At 53.8% G+C, this 21,735-nt stretch overlaps 1 protein-coding gene across 4 annotated transcripts in view; it reads left to right on the top strand.

Annotated features, from left to right (window-relative positions):
- Positions 1-877: 877 nt before the first annotated feature.
- Ano1 (anoctamin 1) overlaps positions 878-21,735 on the top strand; it is a 92,447-nt gene continuing 71,589 nt past the window's right edge. For all 4 annotated transcript variants that reach the window (XM_055614721.1, XM_055614720.1, XM_055614719.1 and 1 more), the window contains exons 1-2: positions 878-1,133; positions 9,917-10,249. In XM_055614721.1, coding sequence (XP_055470696.1) covers positions 1,026-1,133; positions 9,917-10,249 — 441 coding nt within the window. In that variant the 5' untranslated portion in view covers positions 878-1,025. The remainder of the gene's footprint in view (positions 1,134-9,916; positions 10,250-21,735) is intronic.

Genomic DNA, 21,735 nt, shown 5'->3' with positions numbered 1-21,735 from the left:
AGAGAGGAGAGCCTGGCTGCTTGAAGGATGGAGAGCCCAGGAGGGTGTCCTGGGGCACAAGGTCTCTGATGCTCAGCAGGGAGGTGGAGGAAAAGAGAAGCCACCCTACAGGGCAGGCGGCGGGTGTGGCTCCGGCAGAAACTCAATCAGGACAGCAGCTGGCCGTGGAGCTTCTCTTCTTCCTCCTCCAGAAGGAAGACTTACAGACACCTACTGTGTGCAGGGACCCCCGCTAGGTTCTGAGGTGAGAAAGCAGAAAGCGCTGACCTCTAGCCACTCTGCAGGACTTGCAACCCGCCTTGGAGGACCATCGCGTCAGGGCGCTCTGTAGCCTCCCTAACGCCTCCAAAGAGAGAAAAACAAACAAACAAAGAAACAGAAACCACCGAACAACAGGGCAGCATCCCCCCTTGGCATGCAGGGGTCACTCTCTCCCCTGTCGAAGAGAGTGTCAAAAAGTTCCCAGGTTGGAGGCTACCGTACTTGAGAGACGATGGTGGGGGAGGGGGACCACACAGGCACAGGCACCTGGGGAGGCTCAGGGCAGGAGAGGTCCCAGGTGAGGGCAGTGGGGTTGGTCTGTCACTTCCTTAGAGAAGAGACAGCGAAGTTAGCTCTGGGGCCTTTTATTTAAGGTGTGGTCTGGGGCACTTTCTCTCCGGGTAAGAATCGTTTACACCCTCAAAATTAAAAAAAAATAAAATAAAAATAAAAAATTAAAAAAAAATCCTAAATGGGCTCTGACCCCGGATAAAAATAAAACTCGGAATCCTTTCTTCCTGTGTTTAAATTTCTACGGAAAATCTGACCCGCGTGGCCGCCGCCCCTACGCTTATATCTTTAAGGCGGAGCCGGCGCGCGGCCAAGTTCACGGCGCGCGGGCGCCCTCGGGACGGGCCAGGTGGCGGCAGCGCCCGGGAGGTCGCGAGGGAGGAGGGAGCGGCCACGTCCCGTCCGCGCCCGGCCAGCACCGCTTCTCCGTTGCAGACACCCCCGGGGCCGTGGATGGGGAGCGTGCGGCCACCATGAGGGTCCCGGAGAAGTACTCGACGCTCCCGGCCGAGGACCGCAGCGTCCACATCGTGAACATTTGCGCCATCGAGGACCTCGGCTACCTGCCGTCCGAGGGCACGGTGAGTTCGGGCGCGGTCCCCGGCGACCTCTCCGCGCCGCGCAGGGCGTTGGGGGCTCCCAACCTACACACGTGCGGCCCCGGGGACGCGCTGCGGCCGCGGCCAAGTGCGCGCGACCGGCTGTACTCTGTGCGTCCTCCCACCCTTGGAACGCAGCGCCCTGGGGTCCCCAGAGGGTCCCCAGGGTCTCCCGCAGAGCCTGGCCCAGGGCTTGCCGCGTCCTCGGGGTCCCCCACCCCCGCAATGCTCGGCCCGGGTTCCCCAGAGTATTTCTGGGGTCTCCTCAACGCATTGCCAGGGGTCTTCAGAGTGTCCTGAGGGCTCTTAGAGTGTCCTCGAAGTCCCACAGAGCCGGACCGGGGGTGGGGGTGGGTCCTCCGAGGCCCCCAAAGTGTCCCTGAGATCTTCACAGCGAATTCTCAGGGGTCCCCGGAGTGGACACAGCGCCCAGCTCCGGCTTTGCAGTGTCCCCAAGCTCCCAACGAATTGCCCCTCGAGGTCTTTGCTGCTCCCGGGGTCTCTAGAGTGTCCCGGGGTCCCCGAAGTACCCGGCCCGAGTTTCCTGTGTTCTGAGCATACAGCCCAGGCCCAGATAGGACCCTCCTTTCCAGGTCCCCAGTCAGAGGCGCCCCGGGAGCAGCAGGATGGGTGAGAGTCAAGGGTAGATACCAGGTGGCCACCAGGGTGAGCGAGACCACTCTGCCGCCACCCCCACCCGGTGGGGCTTCACCTGCCAGATGCTCAAGCCCAGCCCACCGCAGCTGGTGACCGCCACCCAGACTTCGTTCCCAGAGTTGGTCCCTAGTCCCCTCCCAGTACCCTCAGCAGGGGCAGGGTGGAGTCAGTCACCTGGTTGGGGAACCCAGTCCAGAGGTCCCCTCCACCATAACATTGTCCCTGGGGCCAGACTCAGCAGGTCACAGGGATTCCTAGTGGCATGGTGTGTGTGTTGGGGGGGTGGGGGGGATTCAACCCTTATGAGTTTGGTTTAAAGAACAAAGTTTCCCAGGGCCTGGTTTGGGGCGGGGCACTCCCAGCAGATACCAAAGACCAAAGAACTTCTTTCTCTTCCTCCCCAACACCCCAGCAGCCCCCAGGTCCCTCAAGGTCCCTTCCTAGGCTCCAGGGAGCATAGCTGTTCAAAGCCTGGGGCTCTGGCCTGGGGCTGGAGGAGTGGAAGGCCCAGCTTGAGGGATTGCCCTGACCTGTCCTAGCCCGGGGCTGGGAGCCATCATGCCCAGGGTGGCTACGCCCAGAGGCCTGATAGGAGGTCTGGCTGGGCAGTGCCCGCTCGGGTTGTAGAACAGACCTGGCAGTCCTGGGGTGCTAGCTGAGGGACAGATGAAAACACTGAATGGTACCCGAGTCCTGCAGAGCCTGGGCCAGGGGCCGCTGTGGATGGACAGGTACCTTACTGTCATGTACAGAATGGGAACAGCCTTAGGAGCTCAAGGACACGTGTGAACAGAGCCCTGGGCTGGGCCTCACTGAGCCTTATTAGCTCCTGGCCCCTGGGCACCCAGAGAGAGCAGAGACAGGGAGGGCTCCTCCCTTCCGGAGCTCAAGACGCTCTGATGGAATGCTCCCCTGCCAGCCCAGATGGGAACAAAGGACAGTTCCCCAAAGGTGGCCAACTGGCCTTCTCAGCTTGTTTAACTCAAAACAAAGGGGTGTGGTGTGTGTGGTGGTGGGGGTACTATTAATACGGGAAATTGAGGCCCAGAGCGACAGGTGATTCCTCACAAGTCACCCATCAGTTGAAAGATGCTGAGGGAGACCACAGCAAGGCTGCCTGTGAATGGACATGGTGGGTGGGGCTGGGTGGCATCCATGATGTGGGGTCCAGAGGTGGGAATGTGAGGGCTCCAGTTGGAGGCACTGGAGAACAGTGGTTGCCAAGGTAATAAGGAGGTGTTATTGTAGAGGTGGCACCCATGAGAAGGGACCTGAGTATGAACAAACAGTCTGAACAAATGGCCCTGGCCACTGGCATTCTCATCCAGAGACCTGTTACGTGTCTACACCTAACAGCCACCAGTGTCCCCCAAACCAAGGAGGTCACCGAGGTCTGGATCTCATTCAAAGTCTTCTTCAGTCCAGAAACATGTGGGCGAGCCCAGCGGCGGCCCTCTCTTTGTTCACAGCTTTTCCTAGATGCTTATACAGTTCTGCAGGCCGGGAGGGCCATGGCCCTGGGTCCATGTACAGGAGAGACAGACGGATCATGCTGCAGCTGTAGCTCTGAAAGCCGGGGTTCTGAGCATCCTTACACGGTTCCACCACCACCGCTAGTCATCACAGAGTCATCTGAGGAAGCCCAGTGCTCTAGAAAGCCGGAGGCTGTGAGCTGCACCTCCCTTCCCGAGAGAAGCAGCCTTAGAAAAAGACCCCCTCCACCCAGACCGCAGATCTAGGCAGCCTCTCCTGCCACGTCTATTTCTAGGGAAAGGGGGCAGATCACCCCATTGGTTCATTCAAAGAGGTAGGCCAGGGGATCATCTGGGAGCCGGAGGCCAGGTGATGGGGACTCGGTACCTTAGGTTAGGTTTTCTCTGTGCAGATCTCTGCTCTTTGTCTTTAACCCAAGCCCTCCATGGCCTGGGATGCCCACACCCAGAAATACCTGCTGTGTGAGTGTCAGCCCACCTGCCGGGACAGGGCCATAGGCTGCTTTATTTACCATCGAAAACTTCTGTTTATAAATTCCTGGGCAAGCCCAGTGATCGGAAATGGATAGCTTGTGCTTATGAGTCAGGCAGAAAAAGATTAAAAAAAAAAAAAAAGTCTGGACATAGTGGGCTTGTCCAAGAGCTGGAGAATCAGAGGCAGGAGACTTGCTGAGACCAGCCTGGGCTACCGAATGAAAAACCCTATCTCAAAATCAATCAAAGTGCCCTGATGTTCCTCATCAGTCTGGAATCCAAGTCTCCAAACCAGAAGCAAGTTTTTGGTCTCTGATTTCATCTGTCCCATTTTTAAAGAAATTCTGAGATTTTTAGACCCCTTCAAAAGCATCAGTATTTTGTCACAGGGTGTTTGAAATCAGCCTGTGCACCAGGAAGCAGAGGTGAGTGGACAGACTTTGGTCCCACACGCACATTTAGGGTGTGAACTCAGGGCCGTGCCGATGCCCCCCCCCCGCTCTGTCCAGCATCTTGGGGGCAGCTGGCACCACTTTCCCTGTTTGTGGTGTTGGGACAGGATCTGCTGTCCATCCTTCTCCCCCGAGGAAGCCCTTTCTGGGAGCACTTCCCCCAGACACCAGGAGAGAACCCCATCACATTCGACCCCTGCAAGTGTCCCTCCCATTCTCTACAGCCATGGAGCATAGCAGTACCTAGATACAAGCTTTTGATGTTCATTTGTACGTGAAGGCACACACTCATCCCACAACCTACCATTAAGAGAGCACTAAGAAACCCCTTGTCTTCCACCCAGGTACCCCTTCTTAACCGCAGACAATGAGAAAATTTGGAAGTTACACATAAAGTCCAACCCACATCCGTCCTGCTGCAGTTTACACAGTGGCCTTTTTGTCCTGTTCTGTATAGGGAAGGGACAGGAGGACTCACCTGGTGCCTCTGCAGCTTCCTGGGGACTTACTGTGTCTTCCCCCCCATCTCCCAGGCCCATCTCAGAACAGTCCTGTGGACGCTGGGGGTCCCAGGCTGGTACAGAGAACAGTAGGCAGGGAGTTCACATTGCCTGTCTAGAAGTTGCTACCCACTAACACTGAAGAAAGATGGCTCCCCCACACACACACCCTGCCACACACACACACTTTATAAAGCCAATGCCTACACAGACAGTTTTCCCAGTATAACAGGACAAGTCCCCAAGGGCCACCCTCCCACCTACCTACCCCCGGGGATGGCCACACCAGTGTGGTACTACCTCCTGCTACCCAGTCCCGCCTTGTCAGTTTAAAAAATCTGAATCTGACTCCTTGCCACCTCTTCCTTATGGTCCCCTCTGACAGTAAGGTTTCTTTTTCCCCTTCCCTGTGTATATGTGTGGCATGTGAATGTGGTCTGTGTGGTGTATATGTGTGTATGCGTGTGTGTGTACATGTGTGTATGTGTGTACGTGTGTGTGTGTGTATACGCACGCGTGCACACCTATTCTGTGGAGGCTGGTATTGGCTGTCTTCTCTCTCACCGCCTTGCTTTTTGAGACAGAGTCTCTCGTTGAACCCGGAACTTGCCAGTTCTGATAGACTGACTGGCCAGTGAGCCTGTCTCTGCCTCCCCAGTACTGTGGTTGTGTGCATGCTGCACCCAGGCTTTTACGTGAGTGCTGGGAATCCGAATCCAGGTCCTCATTCTTAGGCCAAGAGTTTTAAGGACACCCCCACACTCTCTGTCCCCCCCTTCATGCACTGAGCTCCCAGTGAGAGTGAGCTCCCAGCGACACACAGCCCGCTGGGGCCTGTGGTAGGTACCTTATGGTGAGCACCCTGAATTCTCTGACAGCACTGCCAGTGAAGTCCTGCTAAATGTGTCCTGCTTACGGACACGGTCTCAGGGAGGTGGAGCCATGTTCCAGAGGCAGTCCACCCAACACCCCCCCCCGTGCCTTCCCCTAGGACTGGCAAACCCCTGTGGGAGGCCTAATAGGGCCAAGCAGACAGATGCAGTTGCTCACGTCGAACCGGACCCCTGCCCCACCTTGCAGAATCCTGAGTGGCGTCCTGGGGTAATTTCCCTGTATGTCTCACTGGAAGGCTCTGACTGTCCTTTTCTCTAAGTCTTGGCTGTCCATCTTCTTCAATGGTAGCCATTGTTCTGGCTCTGGGTGCAGGTGTATTAGGGCAGTGCCTGTCTAGCCTTAGGGGCTCATGCTAAGGAGAGTTAGAACTTCTTGGAAGGTGGTCCACAGGAGACCAGCATGGCAACTTGGATCCTAGACAAAAAACAAAACAAAACAAAACAAAAAAACAAAACAAACAAACAGAAAAAATGAAAAGCGGTTTGAAGGAACTAATGAAGGATGAAGAGAGGGAGAGAGAAGAGGACAGTTGTGAATGTAGGCAGGTTGGAGGGGGAAGGGCAGAGATGTGGAAGGTCCTAGCTGAAGGAATTAGAAGGCCCCCTGCCAAGCCTGGTAGGGTCCCAGGACTGTGTTTAGAAATAATGTTGGTACTTCTCAGCCTCCGGGGTGATCAGGATGCCAGCAGAAGCAGGTGTGTCCACCCCATCCTGACCCCCCAGTATATGCCCATCTTGGCTCAGCATGGCTACACTGCCCAGCATGGCACAGGGGCTCCTGGTCTTCCAGGGTTCTTGGTTGGGGCCTGGTTCATCTTCCCCTTCAAGGCTCCGCTAGCAGCCAGCACCCTGTGACTTTGCACTTCCTTGCCCTTCCTGGGATTCTGAGAAGAACCTACGCTTAGCCCCCGGGATAGAGCCAGGGTGACAGGCATGCCCCCCAGGCACCTGGCCCAGCATGTTCTGAGCCTGCTTCTGCTCAGCCAGAACCCTAGTCAACCTGGCTAATCCTCCTGGCAGGGGGCGGCCCTACTGCCCTTCCAGTGTTCCCAGGCCTGGACCTGGCCTGGCCAACTTCAGGGCCTGCAAAAAGCCACTGCTGTCTCCAGACCTCTCCCCCCCTGCCCCCCAGCCTTTGCTTTCCAAACTGCCTGCTGTCTCAGGACCTCCATGGCAGGATGGAGGCACACTCCTGGTCGCATCCTTCAGGACTGAGTCAGGGCTGGGATTCTGGGGTAATGGGTGGGGATTTGGTACTCAGGGCATCAAACCGGACACATGTACCCTCTCCTCTCTCCCATGTAGCAACCTCAGTTTCTTCCAGCCCGGGTGGACCTAGCAACAGTGCCCCCTCCATGTGTGGGACATTTGAAGACAGGCTGCCCCATTCTTAGAAAGAATGTCACCATTTCTGTGAAGGTGAGGACAGAAGTGCCCTGGGTATGTGGACAGGATCCAAGGCTAGGCACAGTCCCATGCCTGCCCCTGACATGAAGCCTCTGTCCCTCTATGGAGACATACTCACCTTGGTGCCTGAGGACAGATGTTCAGATTCCCACAACTTTAGCTCTTTACTGGGCCAGAGTGTCACTCCTGCAGTGACATTCCAGAGTGTCATAGCCCTGGTCTGGGGCTGTGGCTCAGTGTCTAGGCATATAGGAATCCCTAAGTGCTAGCCCCTGCTCTGCCTGAAACAGGGTATGGGTGCACATGCCCCAACAGCTTCGCCAGAAAGGCAGAGGCAGGAAAATCTGAAGTTTAAGGTCATCCTTGGCTATATAACAAGTCCCAGACCTTGCCTCAAAAGAATCAAACCAAACCAAAACAAAAAAACCAATAACAAAACGCAGCCCTCCTGAGCCCTCTTGAGACCACACAGACATGGGGTTGTCTCTGACCTATAGACACCCACATGGCGTCACTCACAGAAAATAGGACAGAAACCCCTTAGGAGCACTTTGAGTGGAATATCCACACTGTCCAGGGCCCCATAGAGTCCTGGATGAAACCCCAGTCAACATGGAGGAAGAAGGTGGAACCTTTCCAGTCTCCTGCAGCCTGTGGGAGCTGGGTGTACCACAGACCCTGCTGTCTCCAAGAGATGTGGTCCTAGGGTAAGGATGCTGAGGTGAAAGGCCATGACCCCCTGACCCTGCTCAAGAGTCCCTCTCCCCTCCCTCCATTACTCTGGACTGGACACAGCTCCACTCTGCCTCCCCTCTCCCTTGTTCCCCTTCATAGCCTCCTGTGTCTCAGAGGAGGGTGTGGTCCTACTATATATGAGGAAATACATAGCTCCTCATAGTCATCTAATAGCTAGGGACATCCTAGCTCTGGGTGGCCGTACTGGGAAAGGTGGGCAGTGGCTTCCTGGCAGCTGATGTGTCAAGGTAAAGGTCAGCTCAAGGCCAGGCCCCTGGGTATTGGTGGCGCTTGAGCCTCTGGCATAGACAGGATGGAATAGAATAGGTTAGGGGGATAGAGGGGATATGGAGAAAGTGGAAAATCCTGTGACTGGGTCTATCATAGCAGGTGTCCAGAGAAGGGAGCAGAACCCAGCAGGCTAGTACCGGGAAAGACATGTCTTTCAGTACTATGCAGGGGAAACTGAGGCCAGGGCTGTGCCCAGTGTAGAGGGGAGGGTTAGATCCTCACCCAGCTTAGGATCTTTCAGTGTGGTAAGGGTTCCAGGAGGAGGCATGGTGGCTGTGGTGCAGAAAGAGACGTGTACATTGTGTTGGGACTTGCATGCCACCAGGGAGGGCCTAGGTGGTGACGTCCTCCCTACCACTTTGCTCAGGACCAAGAGCTGGCACAGGGGAAGGGTGGCCTCTCTACGTGGCAGCTAAACTCTGAGAAAGAAACTGCCAGGCGCAGGTGTTCATGCTGGGCTGAAGCCAGTTCTGGGGACAGCTGGCGGTCCTAGGCTGCTTCTCAACCAGTGTCCTGGAATGGGTAATGCCTGGATCTCAGTCCTCCTTCCTCCATGCTAGAGCCCAACTCGGGGACTGGGTGTTTCTGGAGGATCCAGTCTGAGTAAACAAGGGCTTTCACACATTTGGACTCTGATCACCCAGCTAGCCGGTGGCCCTGAAGCCATCATCATGCTTCCTGGCTTCTGGCTGCCAGAGGGTGACATTGTGCCTGCAGATACTAAACTCGGTTCTGCCCTGCCTCGGGCTCTGCCCTATGCACATGTACCACCTCTTTCCTGGGACTTTAGCTTTGTGGCTTTTACAGCAGATTTTTTTGCCAGGAGTCAGACAGGACCTTACCATCCAAAGACCAGGAGGTCCTATTAGCGACCAAGCATGACTTAGCATCCTCAGGGGTGACAAAGGCCTCCCTCCTTCTAGAGTGTGGGCCCCAAGAAGGCCATTCCATCTCTATGTATTTTAGCCTGTTGGACTGGGTCTGGCTCACGGTGGCCATTTATAGGAGTGGCTGTCCTCTGGCATGGTAGTGGTTCCAGATCCTTCAGATACTGAAACCCGCAGATGTTCAAGTCTCACGTAATATGGTGCTGTGGGGCGGGGGGTGGCTTGCCTCACAAGCACAAGTACCTGAGCTTGGATTATCAGCACCTACATTTAAAAGCTGGGCACGATGGCGTACCTGTAATCCCAGCACCGGGCAGGGATGGATAAAAGGGATGGTGGCCTCACTGGTCAACAATCCTAATGGGAGAGCTCTAGGCTCAGGGAGAGACCTTGTCTCAAAAAAGACAGGGGAGATGGCTGGAGAGATAGCTCAGTGATCAAAAGCCTTGTGGGTTCTGTTCCCAGCATTCACCCGAAGGATCACAGCCATCTGTAGCCCATTTGAGGGTATCTAACACCCTCTTCTGGCCTCCATGGGGACTGCACACTCACGGTACGCATACATGCCTGCAGGCAAACACTCATACACATAAAAATAAATCTTAAATAAATAAATAAATGAAACCAAGGAAGACTCTTGTTGTCTTATAACCCCTGCACATATGTGCAAGTTCAGGAATGTATGCACACACATGAAAAGGAAAAATAACTAATGCGCTGGGGTGTTTGCGTAGAGCCTGTGCACGGTGGTGACTTTAGTGAGGAGAAAGTGTAGTTTTGCAGGTGTTCATAAACATTTCATAGCAGACATTTGTTAGGCTCTGCCTGCAGCAAGCAGGGCTGTGAGGCCCAGCATGTCTGATGAGCGAGCGAGCGAGCGAATGGATGAGCGTAGTACCCAGCTTGAAGCATGTTACCAGAAGGCCCCTCGAGAACCACTCCACAACTGAACACATCTCTCTGTCTCTCCTCACAGCTGCTCAACTCTCTGTCCGTGGACCCTGATGCTGAATGCAAGTATGGCCTATACTTCAGAGACGGGAAACGCAAGGTGGACTACATCCTGGTGTACCATCACAAGAGAGCCTCAGGGAGCAGGACTCTGGCCAGGAGGGGACTTCACAATGACATGGCCCTGGGGGCCCGCAGTGTCAGGCAGGACCAACCCCTTCCTGGAAAGGGGAGCCCCGTGGATTCGGGCTCACCCGAAGCCCCCATGGATTACCATGAAGATGACAAGCGCTTCAGACGGGAGGAATACGAGGGCAACCTGTTGGAGGCAGGCCTGGAGCTGGAGCGTGATGAGGACGTGAGTGTGGCTTCATGGTGACAGGGGACACCAGATGGACATGGGCAGCACAGGTCTGTTTGCAGAAGGCAGTGAGGGCAGGGCCGCCTTTAGCTCAGCTCTTGTGGCCATAGCGGGCTAGAAATGGCTTCTAAACCACTCTGGGAAGTCCTGAGCCAGCCTCCTTCTCCAGCAACCGCATCTGCCTGGGGCAGGGCTGGCCAGTTACTGTGACCTTGAGGTCAGAGCATTTCCTGCCTCTGCTCAGCCAGTGCCCGGCATGGGAAGATTTGTTGGGTCAGAGGAGCAGGCTGTGGAGCTGTTCTGAGGGTGTCTCCTGGATGTCCTCAGCCCCTCTCCGAGCCTCAGTTTCTCAACCTGTGAAGAAGAGACTGGATGGGTCTGTAGGTTCTTGTGGTCCCTGCTCTGAACCCCACATCTCTGTAACACCGTGTTCAGGAAGTCTAAAAGCTGTGCTAAGAGAAGTTTCTGGAAAGAACAAAGGAATCCACTGTCTCTTAGGACTGCTGGCTGTGCGGCAGAAGACAGTGGCTCAAATTATTGCTGCTTTCAACCACTCAGCCAATTGCTGTGTGCTTCCTGGTTGACATCTTACCCTCTCAGTAGGCATGAGCATGTGGGGAAAGGCCCCTGCTCTGCAAGTGAGTGGCCAAGTCTAGTCCCAGTTCTCAGGAGACTAGCAGGAGGATTGAGAGTTCAAGGCCAGCCTGGGCTACATAGCCACTTAAAACTTAAAAGGTGGGGCTGGAGAGAGAGCTCAGTTGCTAAGGGGCTTGCCTTGTAAGCACCGAGGACACAGTTTGGACCCCGACCAAACCCATGTAAAAAGCCAGGCATGGTGGACATACTTGTAATCCCAGAGCTGGGGGTAGATACTGCCTGAGGAATGACAGCTGAACACACACACACACACACACACACACACACACACACACACACACACACACACACACACACGAGCATGTTTGCCTGCACACACTCCCTGAGGATATCGTCCAGTGTGACCCAGTCTCAGGGGTTGGTATCCCCCGGCAGACCCTCCCTGCTTGTTTCCTGTGGCAGTTCCCAGGGTGCTCGGGGAAGTTGAGGGATCAGGCAGCAAAAGCTTGAGGCTGACAAGGACTCAGAGCTTCCTCGACTGTAAGGCTGGCAGCCAGAACGTTGGTGTTGCCGAGCCTCTGTGATTTCTGTCCCTTTGGGCAGGGCTGTGCCTGGCTTTCTCCTTGTTCACTCAGGCCACCCTGGGGCTTTGGGGATAACTTGCTGCCATGCAGAGCTTATTGTGCAGGTCACTGTATTCCTGGAGGAAGGAGAGGGTCTTTAAAAGTTGCAGTTCTCTCCCCAGCTGAGGCGTCCAGTGTGCGAGCTGTCCTCCATAGCTGTGTCTCTTGCCTGTTCCTCTGTGTATCTGGAGGTTCTTCCCTGGAACAATCTGAAACTCCCAGGTGTGGACTCTCTGACGTGAGGTGACTCATACTGGCCTGTCAGACCTCAGCCTCTGACCTAGCCTTTCTGAACTGAAGGCCTTGGTTCTTCCATCTGGAAAATGGGGACAGCAGCAGCCTTCACGCAGCGTTGGGCAGGGAACACATGGCTGTTGGCTGGGTTTCCTGTTAGGTCCAAGCCAGGTGTGAGCGTGCACACCTGAGCCTCAACACCCGAGAGAGGCTCAGATGCAAGAGAGCGGGGAAACTGAGAGCAGCCTGGGCTACAAACCCAACACAAAATGGAGGAGGGGGAAGAGAGAGGGGAAAGTTGGAAGAGAGGGAAGATGGAAGGAAGAAAAAGATTTTAGTATGCGATGGCTTCTCTCCCTCTTCTTTGCAATGAAAATCAAACATGAAGGGTTTAGTGACTCTTGTAAAAAAAAAAAAAAAAAAAAGGATCTAGTGTTGCCCCTAAGTGACCCCAAATTTCACAAATAACTTGGCTGTAGAGCTGAATAAGGCTTTGCAGCAGTTGGTTTGACCCTTTTAAAAACCAAAATATGAGGTGCCGGGAATGACTCAGATGGTTGGGAGCCCTGGCTGCTCTTGCAGAGGATCCACATGGCAGCTCACAACCATCTGTAACTACAGTTTCAGGGGCTATGACTCCCTCTTCTGGCCTCCAAAGGCTCCTGCACATACGAGGTGCACAGACATACATGTAGGCAAAGACACACACACGATTTAGAATAAAATTAAAAAGTGAAAAATGAAATATGGGACTGTAGAGAACTTGCTGGGTGTGTCTGAGAGCTGGGATCAGTCCCTGGCACAAAAAGAAAAAGGGAGGAGTGTGGATACAACCATGATGGGCACAAGCAGAGGACACAGCCCAAGTTTTCTGGTGTTTGTGAGTGTGTGTGTGTGTGTGTGTGTGTGTGTGCACATGTGTGCATGCGTGTAGTTCAGAGGTCAGCCTCAGGTGTTGGTCCTGATCTTCCACCTGTTTGAGGTGGAGCCTCTGTTGTCCGCCACTATCCTGCATAGCTCAGGCTCTCTCACGTCTCTGCTCCTTTCCGGCCGTAAGAGTGCTGGGGTTACAGATGCATAATACTGTGCCCGCCTTTACAAGGGTTCTGGGGATTTGAACCCAGGTCCTTACACTCACACAGAAAGGGATTTATGCACTGAACTGTCTCCCAACCCCCTAACCTCCCACTGTTGTGGGGAACAGGGTTTGTCTCTGAACCTGAGCTTGTCACTGCAGCTAGACTGGCAAGCCAGCAAAGCCTCCGGATCCACAGTCCCGTCTGTGCCAGGGTTACAGCTGCGCACCGCCACACCCAGTTTCTGTGCACTGGGCCTGAGTCCTTCCAGGTTCCAGTCGGAGCTTCCCAGGCAACAACACTGATCGGCCTCCCTGCCGAGCCCTGAAGTCATCCCCTGGTCCCACCAGCCTGCTGGAAGCTGCAGGACTACAGGGCTGGCAGGGCCACAGTTAGCAGCTGCTGCTCACGGTCCCCCGGGGTGGAGCAGACACTGGGTCTGGATGGGCTGTTTGGGCACATGGCAAGCCGAGGTGTGAGTGGGCTCTGGCTGCTGAGATTAGCAGGCACAGCCAGCCCAGAAATGGCAGGCTTGTTTGGGGGCGAAGAGCTAATGAGGCAGCCTGAGTGTGTGCTCAGATTACAGGGAACCTGAGAGCTGGCAGATTTTGGAATGAGAACGCCTATACCAGGATCCCCCAATTGCACACTTTACTCAATGTGAAGCGAAATTTCAGGTTTAGATGTCTTCTGTGGGTAGGACACCTCAGATCCTTACTAGTAGGTACTCCAATACTCTGTGCCCTCTCACACCCTATACTATTACTTATGCCATTAAAGCTGGTCTCCTCACCTGAGCCCCATGGCATCTGACCTTTAACTGCACCCCTGGCCTCTGCCTGGCTGATGGGTTACCCTCGAGTCCTGGAAACTAAAACTGTCTGTCCCTGTGATGTTTTTGCTGAAGGTGCCTGGGGCCCTGAATCATCACCAGCCGAGGGAACCCCATTTCCAAGGCTGGATGGGGAGATGAATGATGACCTTGAAAGAGATGCGGTGTCCTGTGCCTGACACCAGCCTCTTGAGCTGTCACTGGCCGTGAGGCAGCACTGCAGAGGTAGCCAGCCCAGCTTCCTGTGGGGAGCTGATGAGCAGGTGTATGCTCACACTGCTTGTGGTGTTACCAAAGTTAGGGTCATAATCTGTGCCCCCCAAAATGGCACAGATTACCACATTGGATAAATCTCTCTCTCTTTCCTCTCCCCCTCCTTTCTCCTCTCTCCTCTCTCTCTCTCTCTCTCTCTCTCTCTCTCTCTCTCTCTCACTCTGAGGGAAGGAGGGGGTATCTCACTCTAGCCCTGCTGTTCTAGAAGAGTAGGCTGGTTTCAAACTCCCAGAGAGCCTCTGCTTCTGCCTCCTCATGCTGGGATTAAAGACACAATGCTAACCAACATCCTGGGGCTGTTTCAAATTGGCTTCTTGAATATGTCTGGTGGGACTGGACTGGGAGCAGTGGCCTGGAGCGCCATGCAGACCAGAGCCTGATATGCTTGCTTTCTCACTGAGGCCAGCTCACTGTCCTGAGGTATCAGGAACGACATGTGGCCTGTGACACTGCTGGTGGACAGAGAGCAGCTCTTAACCACCAGGTGACAAGTGAGCACAGATGGGCGGGTGGCTTGAGACAGCGCAGATTATACCTTCTGCATGCTGGAAGCCACAGGCCGGAAATCAAGATGTGGGGCAGAGCTGTACTCAGGCCTCCTCTGTTGCAGCTCATGAGTCCCGTCGCCACACTTCAGTCACTTGGGGCCCACTGTATCCCGTTTTGGCTTTATCGAAGCCTGCTTACATCTGCAAAGACCCTCTTTCCAAATAAGGACACACCTGCAAATCTTGGGCAGTGGCACCCCAGCAGCTGCTGGGGGAACGAAGTGTGGTAGACCCACCTCATGAATGAGGTGGAGACAAGGCAGGGTGGCAAGTGGAGCCAGCAGAAGCTTCAGTGCCTGTGGTAGAAATGTGGTGCTCACAGCAGAGTGGCCTGATGGCCTAGCATGGTACAGGTCTGCCTTGGGCTGGCCTGACTCCCTGTGGGGTCAAATGTATTCTGTACACCCACAGGCTTCTGCCAACACAGGCTCTGGCTCGGGGTCCTGGGGCCCTGTGCTGTCCCCTGGGAGAACTTGTCTCCCTGCTGCATCCTCCTCACCACTGTTCAGTCACCAGCGTGGTGGTGCAGTCTGACTGCAGAGCCTGTAGAGTGATAGCCTTCCACCCAGAGAAATCCAAGATGCCTCACAAAGAGACCCTGGGTGGTTGTGCAGGACCGAAGCTTTGCCCCACCTTCTGCCCTTGATGAGTCAGGGACACCTGGATGAACTTCGTGGTGGAGAATGGCAAGAGAGCCTTGTCTTGAGGTAGAGGTCTTAAGGACCCTTTCTCTTCCTCTCTGTGCCTATATCTTGCTTGCTCTTACCTCTTGTCTCTCTCCGTCTCTTTTTCCTTTCCTTTTTCTTTTTCCTCTTTCCTCTTTCTCTCCCTCTCTCTGTTCTTTCCTAGCTCCCTCTTTGTTTACCCTTCTCTCTGCCTCACTCTCTCCCTCCCCCATCCCCTTCTCTCCCTCTTCCTCCTCCCCTACCTCCCTCTCCCCCTCAGTCCTCTTTCTCTCACACACACACATACCCCACCTCCCTCCCTGTGAGATCAGCTTCCAGGGTTCCCATTAAAGAGACAAGAGAAATTTGTGACCAATGTGTTTTCCTCCAAGAAAATCCATTAGCATTTTTGAAGCGGAGCCTTAAAGCCTGCTGGGTGTTATTTATGTCTTTGGGGTCATTGCTAAGAACACCACAGGCTTAAGCCCTGGCTGTGTCTACTGGGGGTGGCCAGGGCCTCACTGCCCTGACATTGTACTTGACCCTGGCTTTGGCAGATTCCCCTAAGTCTATGGACTCAAAACCCCACCAGCGCCTGTTTGATCTCATGCCACTGCATTCATGCCAAGCTAGGGGACACAGAGCCTGGGGGGGGCAGGGAAGGACAGCACAGCCTCTCAAGTGGGGGATGGAGTTAGAACTAGCCATTTCTTGGATCAAGAGGCATCCCCTTTCTAGGCCTCAGTTTGCCCATCTGTTCAGTGGGGGTGACAGTGACCTTGCTCAAGGGTGTGGGCGGGTTAGGAGAGGAATGTTGTACCTGGCACAAGATAAGATGTGCTCCTCACAGCTCCCAGGTTCAAGGTGGCAACGGCAGCCTGACCCTGTCACCACCAGGCAGACTCAGAACTTAAATCCATGAAGATAAGGATAAAGAAGGGTCTCTTTGCCTGTGGGCATTGCCTCCCACCCTCTGAAAGGTGAATAGGAAAAGTGGAAGGCAGGGCAGCCATGATTCCAGGAGATGAGTAGGGGCAGGAGTGTCCCCTTCCTGCCCCTCCAGTGGTTATAGGCAGATCTGGAGCCCAGCACTGGGTGGGGGACAGTGGAGGTTTGCAGGTCTAGGCTCTTTCATGAGAGGAGGCTGTTAGGGTCTCCTGTCTCCTCCTACCCCATCAAAACCAGAAAAGCAGAAACCAATTCATGGGATCCATAGGCCTAGAAGCAGGCTGCCCACACCCCACCCTTATGGGTTTCCTGGCAAGCATGGGAAGACAGGTCAGTCCAACTCACTTCTGATCCTAACCCTGGGCCCCACGGCATTGAGCTGTCTAGAAAGCCAACCACCCCTGGCTTTGAGTTGTCTACCCTAATATATGCAGCACTTTCCCCACAGACTCCCCCAAAGGAGAACTGTCCTTTTTCTTGCTGTGATGCTGGGGCCCAGGTTACAGAGTCATTAAGTCCCAGTTCTACTACCACACACTGCTTTCTTTGGTCCCTGAAGGCCTGTGCCCCATGGGGCTACCCTGAGGCTCAAAGCAACATGGACTGTTGTCCCTCTAGCCTACTTCATGCTGCAGAAATGTGCTTCTTTGGCTATGAATTCTGGGTGTGTGTGTGTGTGAGTGTGTGTATGTGTGTGTGTGTGTGTGTGTGTGTGTGTGTGTGTGCACGCTCATGTGTGCGCACAGCATCATGTATGTGTGCACGCATGTGTATGAAGGCCAGACAACTTTAATTGTCATTCCTCAGATGCTATTTTCCTTGTTCTTTGACACAGGATCTCTCATTGGCTAGCTGATTAGGTTAGACCCTCTGGTCAACCCCCAGGGATCCAACTGCCTCTGACTCCCCAGCAGTGGGATTACAAATGGTCAGGCTACCATGCTCCAAAATGTGGGTTCCAAGGATCAAATGCAGGTCCTCCAGCCTGCTTGTAAGGACTTTTCTGACAGTCTCACAGCCCTTCCCACCCGACTCTGGGCTGTGGGAGGCAGGTGGCTTCAGGTGAACTCTGTTTCACCGTGGCTGCCACCTGAGGCCCTCTCTGTGGTCAGGCCTTCAGGGGTCTGCCAGGAACTATGCCAACAGTAGTTAGTTGGAAAGTTTGAGGTAGGCCACGGCCCATCAGCACCCCATGGAAGTAAGCAAATGTCCCCAAGCCCTCTCAGATACCCACAGCTCACACCCGTCCTTTAATCCTGTTTTCTTTGGGGGCTCTGTTTGCCAACACCGTGTCAGGATTGTAGTTCTCAGTATGAGTCTATTACTGTCTAGAAGTTCTGCTTGGTTCATTCCCAAGTTGGCTGTGTTACTTTTTAATAGTTTCCTGTCCTACACGGCCCTTCCTGTCTTGAAGTTTATGTCTTTAATTGAGGTGAGCGGTGCTGACCTGCCTGTCATCCATCTAATGAGCTCACTCTCTCCAGCCAAGAGCACTGGCTTCTGTCTCTTGTCACTCGGTTGTTCTCCCTGGCCGTGTCCCTGGGTTGTTTAAACCCAGTGGGCTTTGCTGTCTCTGTGCCCACCGAGGACATCCTGAAACCTTGTAGCATTCCCAAGGCTTGGGTGGACAGCCCCCAAGGTCACAGTCACAGGTGAAGCCATTCCACGTCCACAGGTATTTTTACTCCTCTTTATTCCCCCCCTCTCTCTTCTCATCGTCAATTCCCTTCTCCATGCTCTTCAGGGAAACTCAGAGTAGCAAGCATGCTCGTGGGGGTGTGGGTTGTTTGGTAGTGTCTGCCCATTCCCAGGGTGTAAATCCTCCTGCACGCTCAAGCTTTCCAGCAGACACCAACCTACTGCCCTTGGGTCAGAAGATAACTGTTCCTTTGCAGGGCTCATAAAAGGGGACCACGGAAGGATCTCTAGCCTGTGACTTCCCATCATGGCCAGGTGGCCATCAAAGCTAGTTCAGGTCAGGCCTGCTCAGTACCATAGGGGAGATGCCACCACTGAAGAGGTGGTTCTTGTGTCTTCTCTGGATCTGCGTTTGCCCTCATGGCTTGACTCGCGGCACACCCGCCCTGGTTCCAGCCGTGCAGATCCTTGAAGGCAGTGCATTGATATTTTTTTTTTTTCTAATTCTAGCCAGCATTTTCTTTTTGTTTTTTATGGAGGGTTGCCTCAGGGGGGAAGCTCCACCTTCAATGTCAGCAGAGGTGTGACTTGATCTACCTGCTGATTTCTCTGCCATCCAGCAGGCTTCAGGCCCACGACTGGAGAGAAACACATCCAGGGCCTGTCCCTGCCATATTTTTTTGGCAAAGGACAAAGGTGGATCAGTGAGCCTGGTCCACCCACTGAGACCCAGTCCATGGCTCCCCAGTGCCCAAGGCTTAAATCTGAGGATAGAGTCAAGAGGACATTCCCCTAAGGGTAGATGGGCACCCCTGTTCTCATACCCACCCTTGCCAAGGACTCCAGGTCTCCCTCACACTGTGAACGTGCCAGTTAGCGGGCAATGCTTCCCCGCCCAGGCCCTACACTAGTGACAACATATCCCAGCCCTAAGTGCCATGCCTCACCCTCTGAGAGTTGTGTGGGTGGAAGAGCGAGCGTGACAAATGAGTGCCAGATTGAGTTCCCATGCCACACCTGCTGCTCAAACATCTGGATCAAGTGTCTACAGCCCCTCATCACCCATGTGGGTACACTGAGGCAGACCTGGAGGTCTGAGAGAAAGTAGGAATAACTCTGTGCCCTGTGTGGTCAGCCATAGAATGGGCACACATCTGTCTCAAGCTCACATCTGTCCAGGCAGCCATTGCCAGCGAGGAAAGGCAGGTGGGAATCAGGGCATCAGGCAGGTGGTAGGTGTAATTCTCTCTTACTTTGTCCGACTGGTGCACAGGGATGAGGTGGTGATTTGATGCCCTCAGCCATAGGAACCCTTCAGCGGACCTCCATGTCTCTGTTCCCCAGCCCCTTTTTCTTTCCTTCTTTTTTTGAGATGGACTCTCGTGACTAGCTTTGACCTTGCTCTCTTGTTGAAGCTGGCTTTGAACTCCTGTCTCTCCTGCCTTTCTGGGGTCACAGATTTGTGCGACCTGCCTGGTCAAAGTTCTAGTTTAGTTTTCTTTCTTTCTTTTTTTCTTTCTTCCATTGGTTGTTTTTAAGACAGATTTACATTGCAGCCCAGGCTGGCCTGGAAATCAGTATGTAGCCCAGGTTAGCATCATGGGATGGATACCTCTTGAACTCACAGTAATCCTTCTGCTTCAGACTCTCAGATGCTAGGATGACAGGAATGAGCCACCACACCTGGCTTCTTCTGTAAAGAAGGTTCTAAAACCAATTCTAGTGAATTCACAGTCTTTTCATCTGGGGGTCAAGACAGAAGCCTGTAACTCCTCGAATGCGCTCTAAATGGAGCTAAGTGGCTTGACCTAACCCATCAGATTATGTTAGGACCTAAACCTATCCCATCTGGATGGGGGCTTCTTGAGGACCTATGCCTTCACAGATCCCTGGGGCCTAGCTAGGTTGTGCCTTGACTGCCTTATGCCCATGAGTTTGTGGTCTCAAATGTCAAAGCTGAGGCTGAAGGGACCTGGCCATGCCCCAGGCTCCTCCTACTGTGGGCGTGCTGTGGTCAGGCTGGGTACCACGTTTTTTAAACATCTTAGTGTGTTTTTGCTAAATGGGTCCCATGACCCCATTCACCAACCAGATGTTTCCTTGGGAGAGACCCGAGCGCTCACGTCAGCAGGGTCCACTTTCCCAGGGACTCTGGGACTGCAAAGAATATTTTAGGCCTTTGCGTGCGGGTGAACACTACACAGACATCAAACCGGGTCTGTAGTGGGAAAACTAGCCTCTACCACACGTGGTCATAACTGGCCTCTACCACTCGTGGACCACAACAGCCACCTCCCCTGACTCAGAGATGTCCCACGACATCAGCATGTGAGTCACCAGGGCTTGGGAAGTATGTAATGGGGCTGGCTAAAGCAGGCACAGCCTCACCTGCCTCAGAGCCAGGCTGAAGCTGTATTTAGCGCTTTCAGTCCCTTGTATTGACTTTGCCTGCAGGCCGAAGGCTGAGGCTCCATTGCTAAAGGCACCAGAGCCATGTCTGAATTCAAACCAGACCTCATATCGCCTGCTTTATAGGTGAGGGAGTAGGGTCCTGAGAGGTTAAGACACTAGCCATAGACTTTTCAGTCTGAGCAGGATTCTGACCCTGTCCTCCCAAGCCCATCCCTCCCAAGCAGACAGACCAGAGCATTCTGCCCCAAGACTCTGGAATGCCTTCTCTATCCTGGTGTGATGTGTCTCTTCACAGAGTCAGACCAAGCCTGTGGCCAAAGCCCTCTATCCTCCAGCTCTGGCCTGAACTATCTTGCTTGTGTGTGACAGAATCTCAAGTAGCCCAGGCTATCCTTACATTCCCCATGAGGCTGAGGATGACCTTGAACTTCTGATCTCCTGCCTCCACCTCTGGAGTGTTGAGATTACAGACCTATAGCATTCCACTCAGTTTATGGGGTCCTGGAGCTTGAACCCAAGGCCTCACACATGCCAGGCAAGCAGTCAGGCAGCTTTGCCACCTCTCCATCATTTCTGCCAGGTGAGAGCTGGCAGGTGCCAGAGGCACCAATTTTGTGGCTTTAGCTCTGGACAAGTATGTTTACTTCCCCACTTCAGATGATTGGTTAATCTGGTTGACTGATTGGTTGTTTGGTTGAAACTCACTATGTAGCCCAGGATAACAGAATAGCCTCAGAAAGAATCCTGCTCTGGCATCCCAGAATGTTTTCTCTTATAGGTCATCCTCAGATGACACTGACCTAGTTGTTCTTGCAGCCCAGCAGCCTGCAGCATACCTGTGAGCTGGACCACTCACTCCACCTGTGGTCCTGTGGTGGGCAAGCCACACTGGCCGTTCTGTACCCCATGACAAGCTCCTTAAGGTCTCGGAACTGTAGACCCTGTAGAGCCTCAGGCAGAGCTCCAGGCTCCCAATGAGAGGTCTTGTGAAAGATCTAGTCAATGTCCTGAATGTTTGTGTGACTCCGTAGACACCTGTCCCTTGATAAAGAGCCTTTCCCAAGGGATAGGTGTCTACAGAGAACCAGGGGGTGGGTGTAGCACCTCTGCCTTTGGGGAAGCACAGCTTGGGTGTGAATTGGGTGGACCCTGCTAGCCAAGAGATGGAAGGTTAAAGGGGCTTCCCCACAAGCTTAACTGTCCCTTCTGTACGGAAACAGGCAATCCTGCTTTTCTTTTCCGGCTGGTGGTAGCAACGTCTTACGAAGCCACTAACTTGGCTGCCAGTTAGTAGCCTGTGGGTTCCCTCCTGTCACTCAACAGAGAAGCCTGGCTTATGGCGATAAAATACCCTCACAAAGGCTTACCGGGAAATGGGTTTATATCCATTGCAGGCAAGTCAGGGCAACAGAGGCTGAAGCAACTGGTTACATAACATCTACAGTCAAGAGCAGTTAGTAATACGTGTGTGCTTATACTTAGCTCACTTTTCCTATTCTTATGCAGCCTAGGCTTTCATGCCTAGGGAATGTCGACGCCCACAGTGGGCAGGTCTCCCAACTCATCAACACAGTCTATCATGGAAACATGTCTACAGGCCAGCATGATGTAATAGTGTCGAACTGACAAAACTAACC

The sequence above is a fragment of the Psammomys obesus genome, unplaced genomic scaffold, assembly GCF_907164565.1.
Source record: "Psammomys obesus unplaced genomic scaffold, mPsaObe1.curated_primary_1811, whole genome shotgun sequence".
Taxonomy (NCBI): Eukaryota; Metazoa; Chordata; class Mammalia; order Rodentia; family Muridae; genus Psammomys; species Psammomys obesus.
The sequence above is the reverse complement of the archived record's forward strand: the minus strand, read 5'-3'. Positions and strand labels throughout refer to the sequence as shown.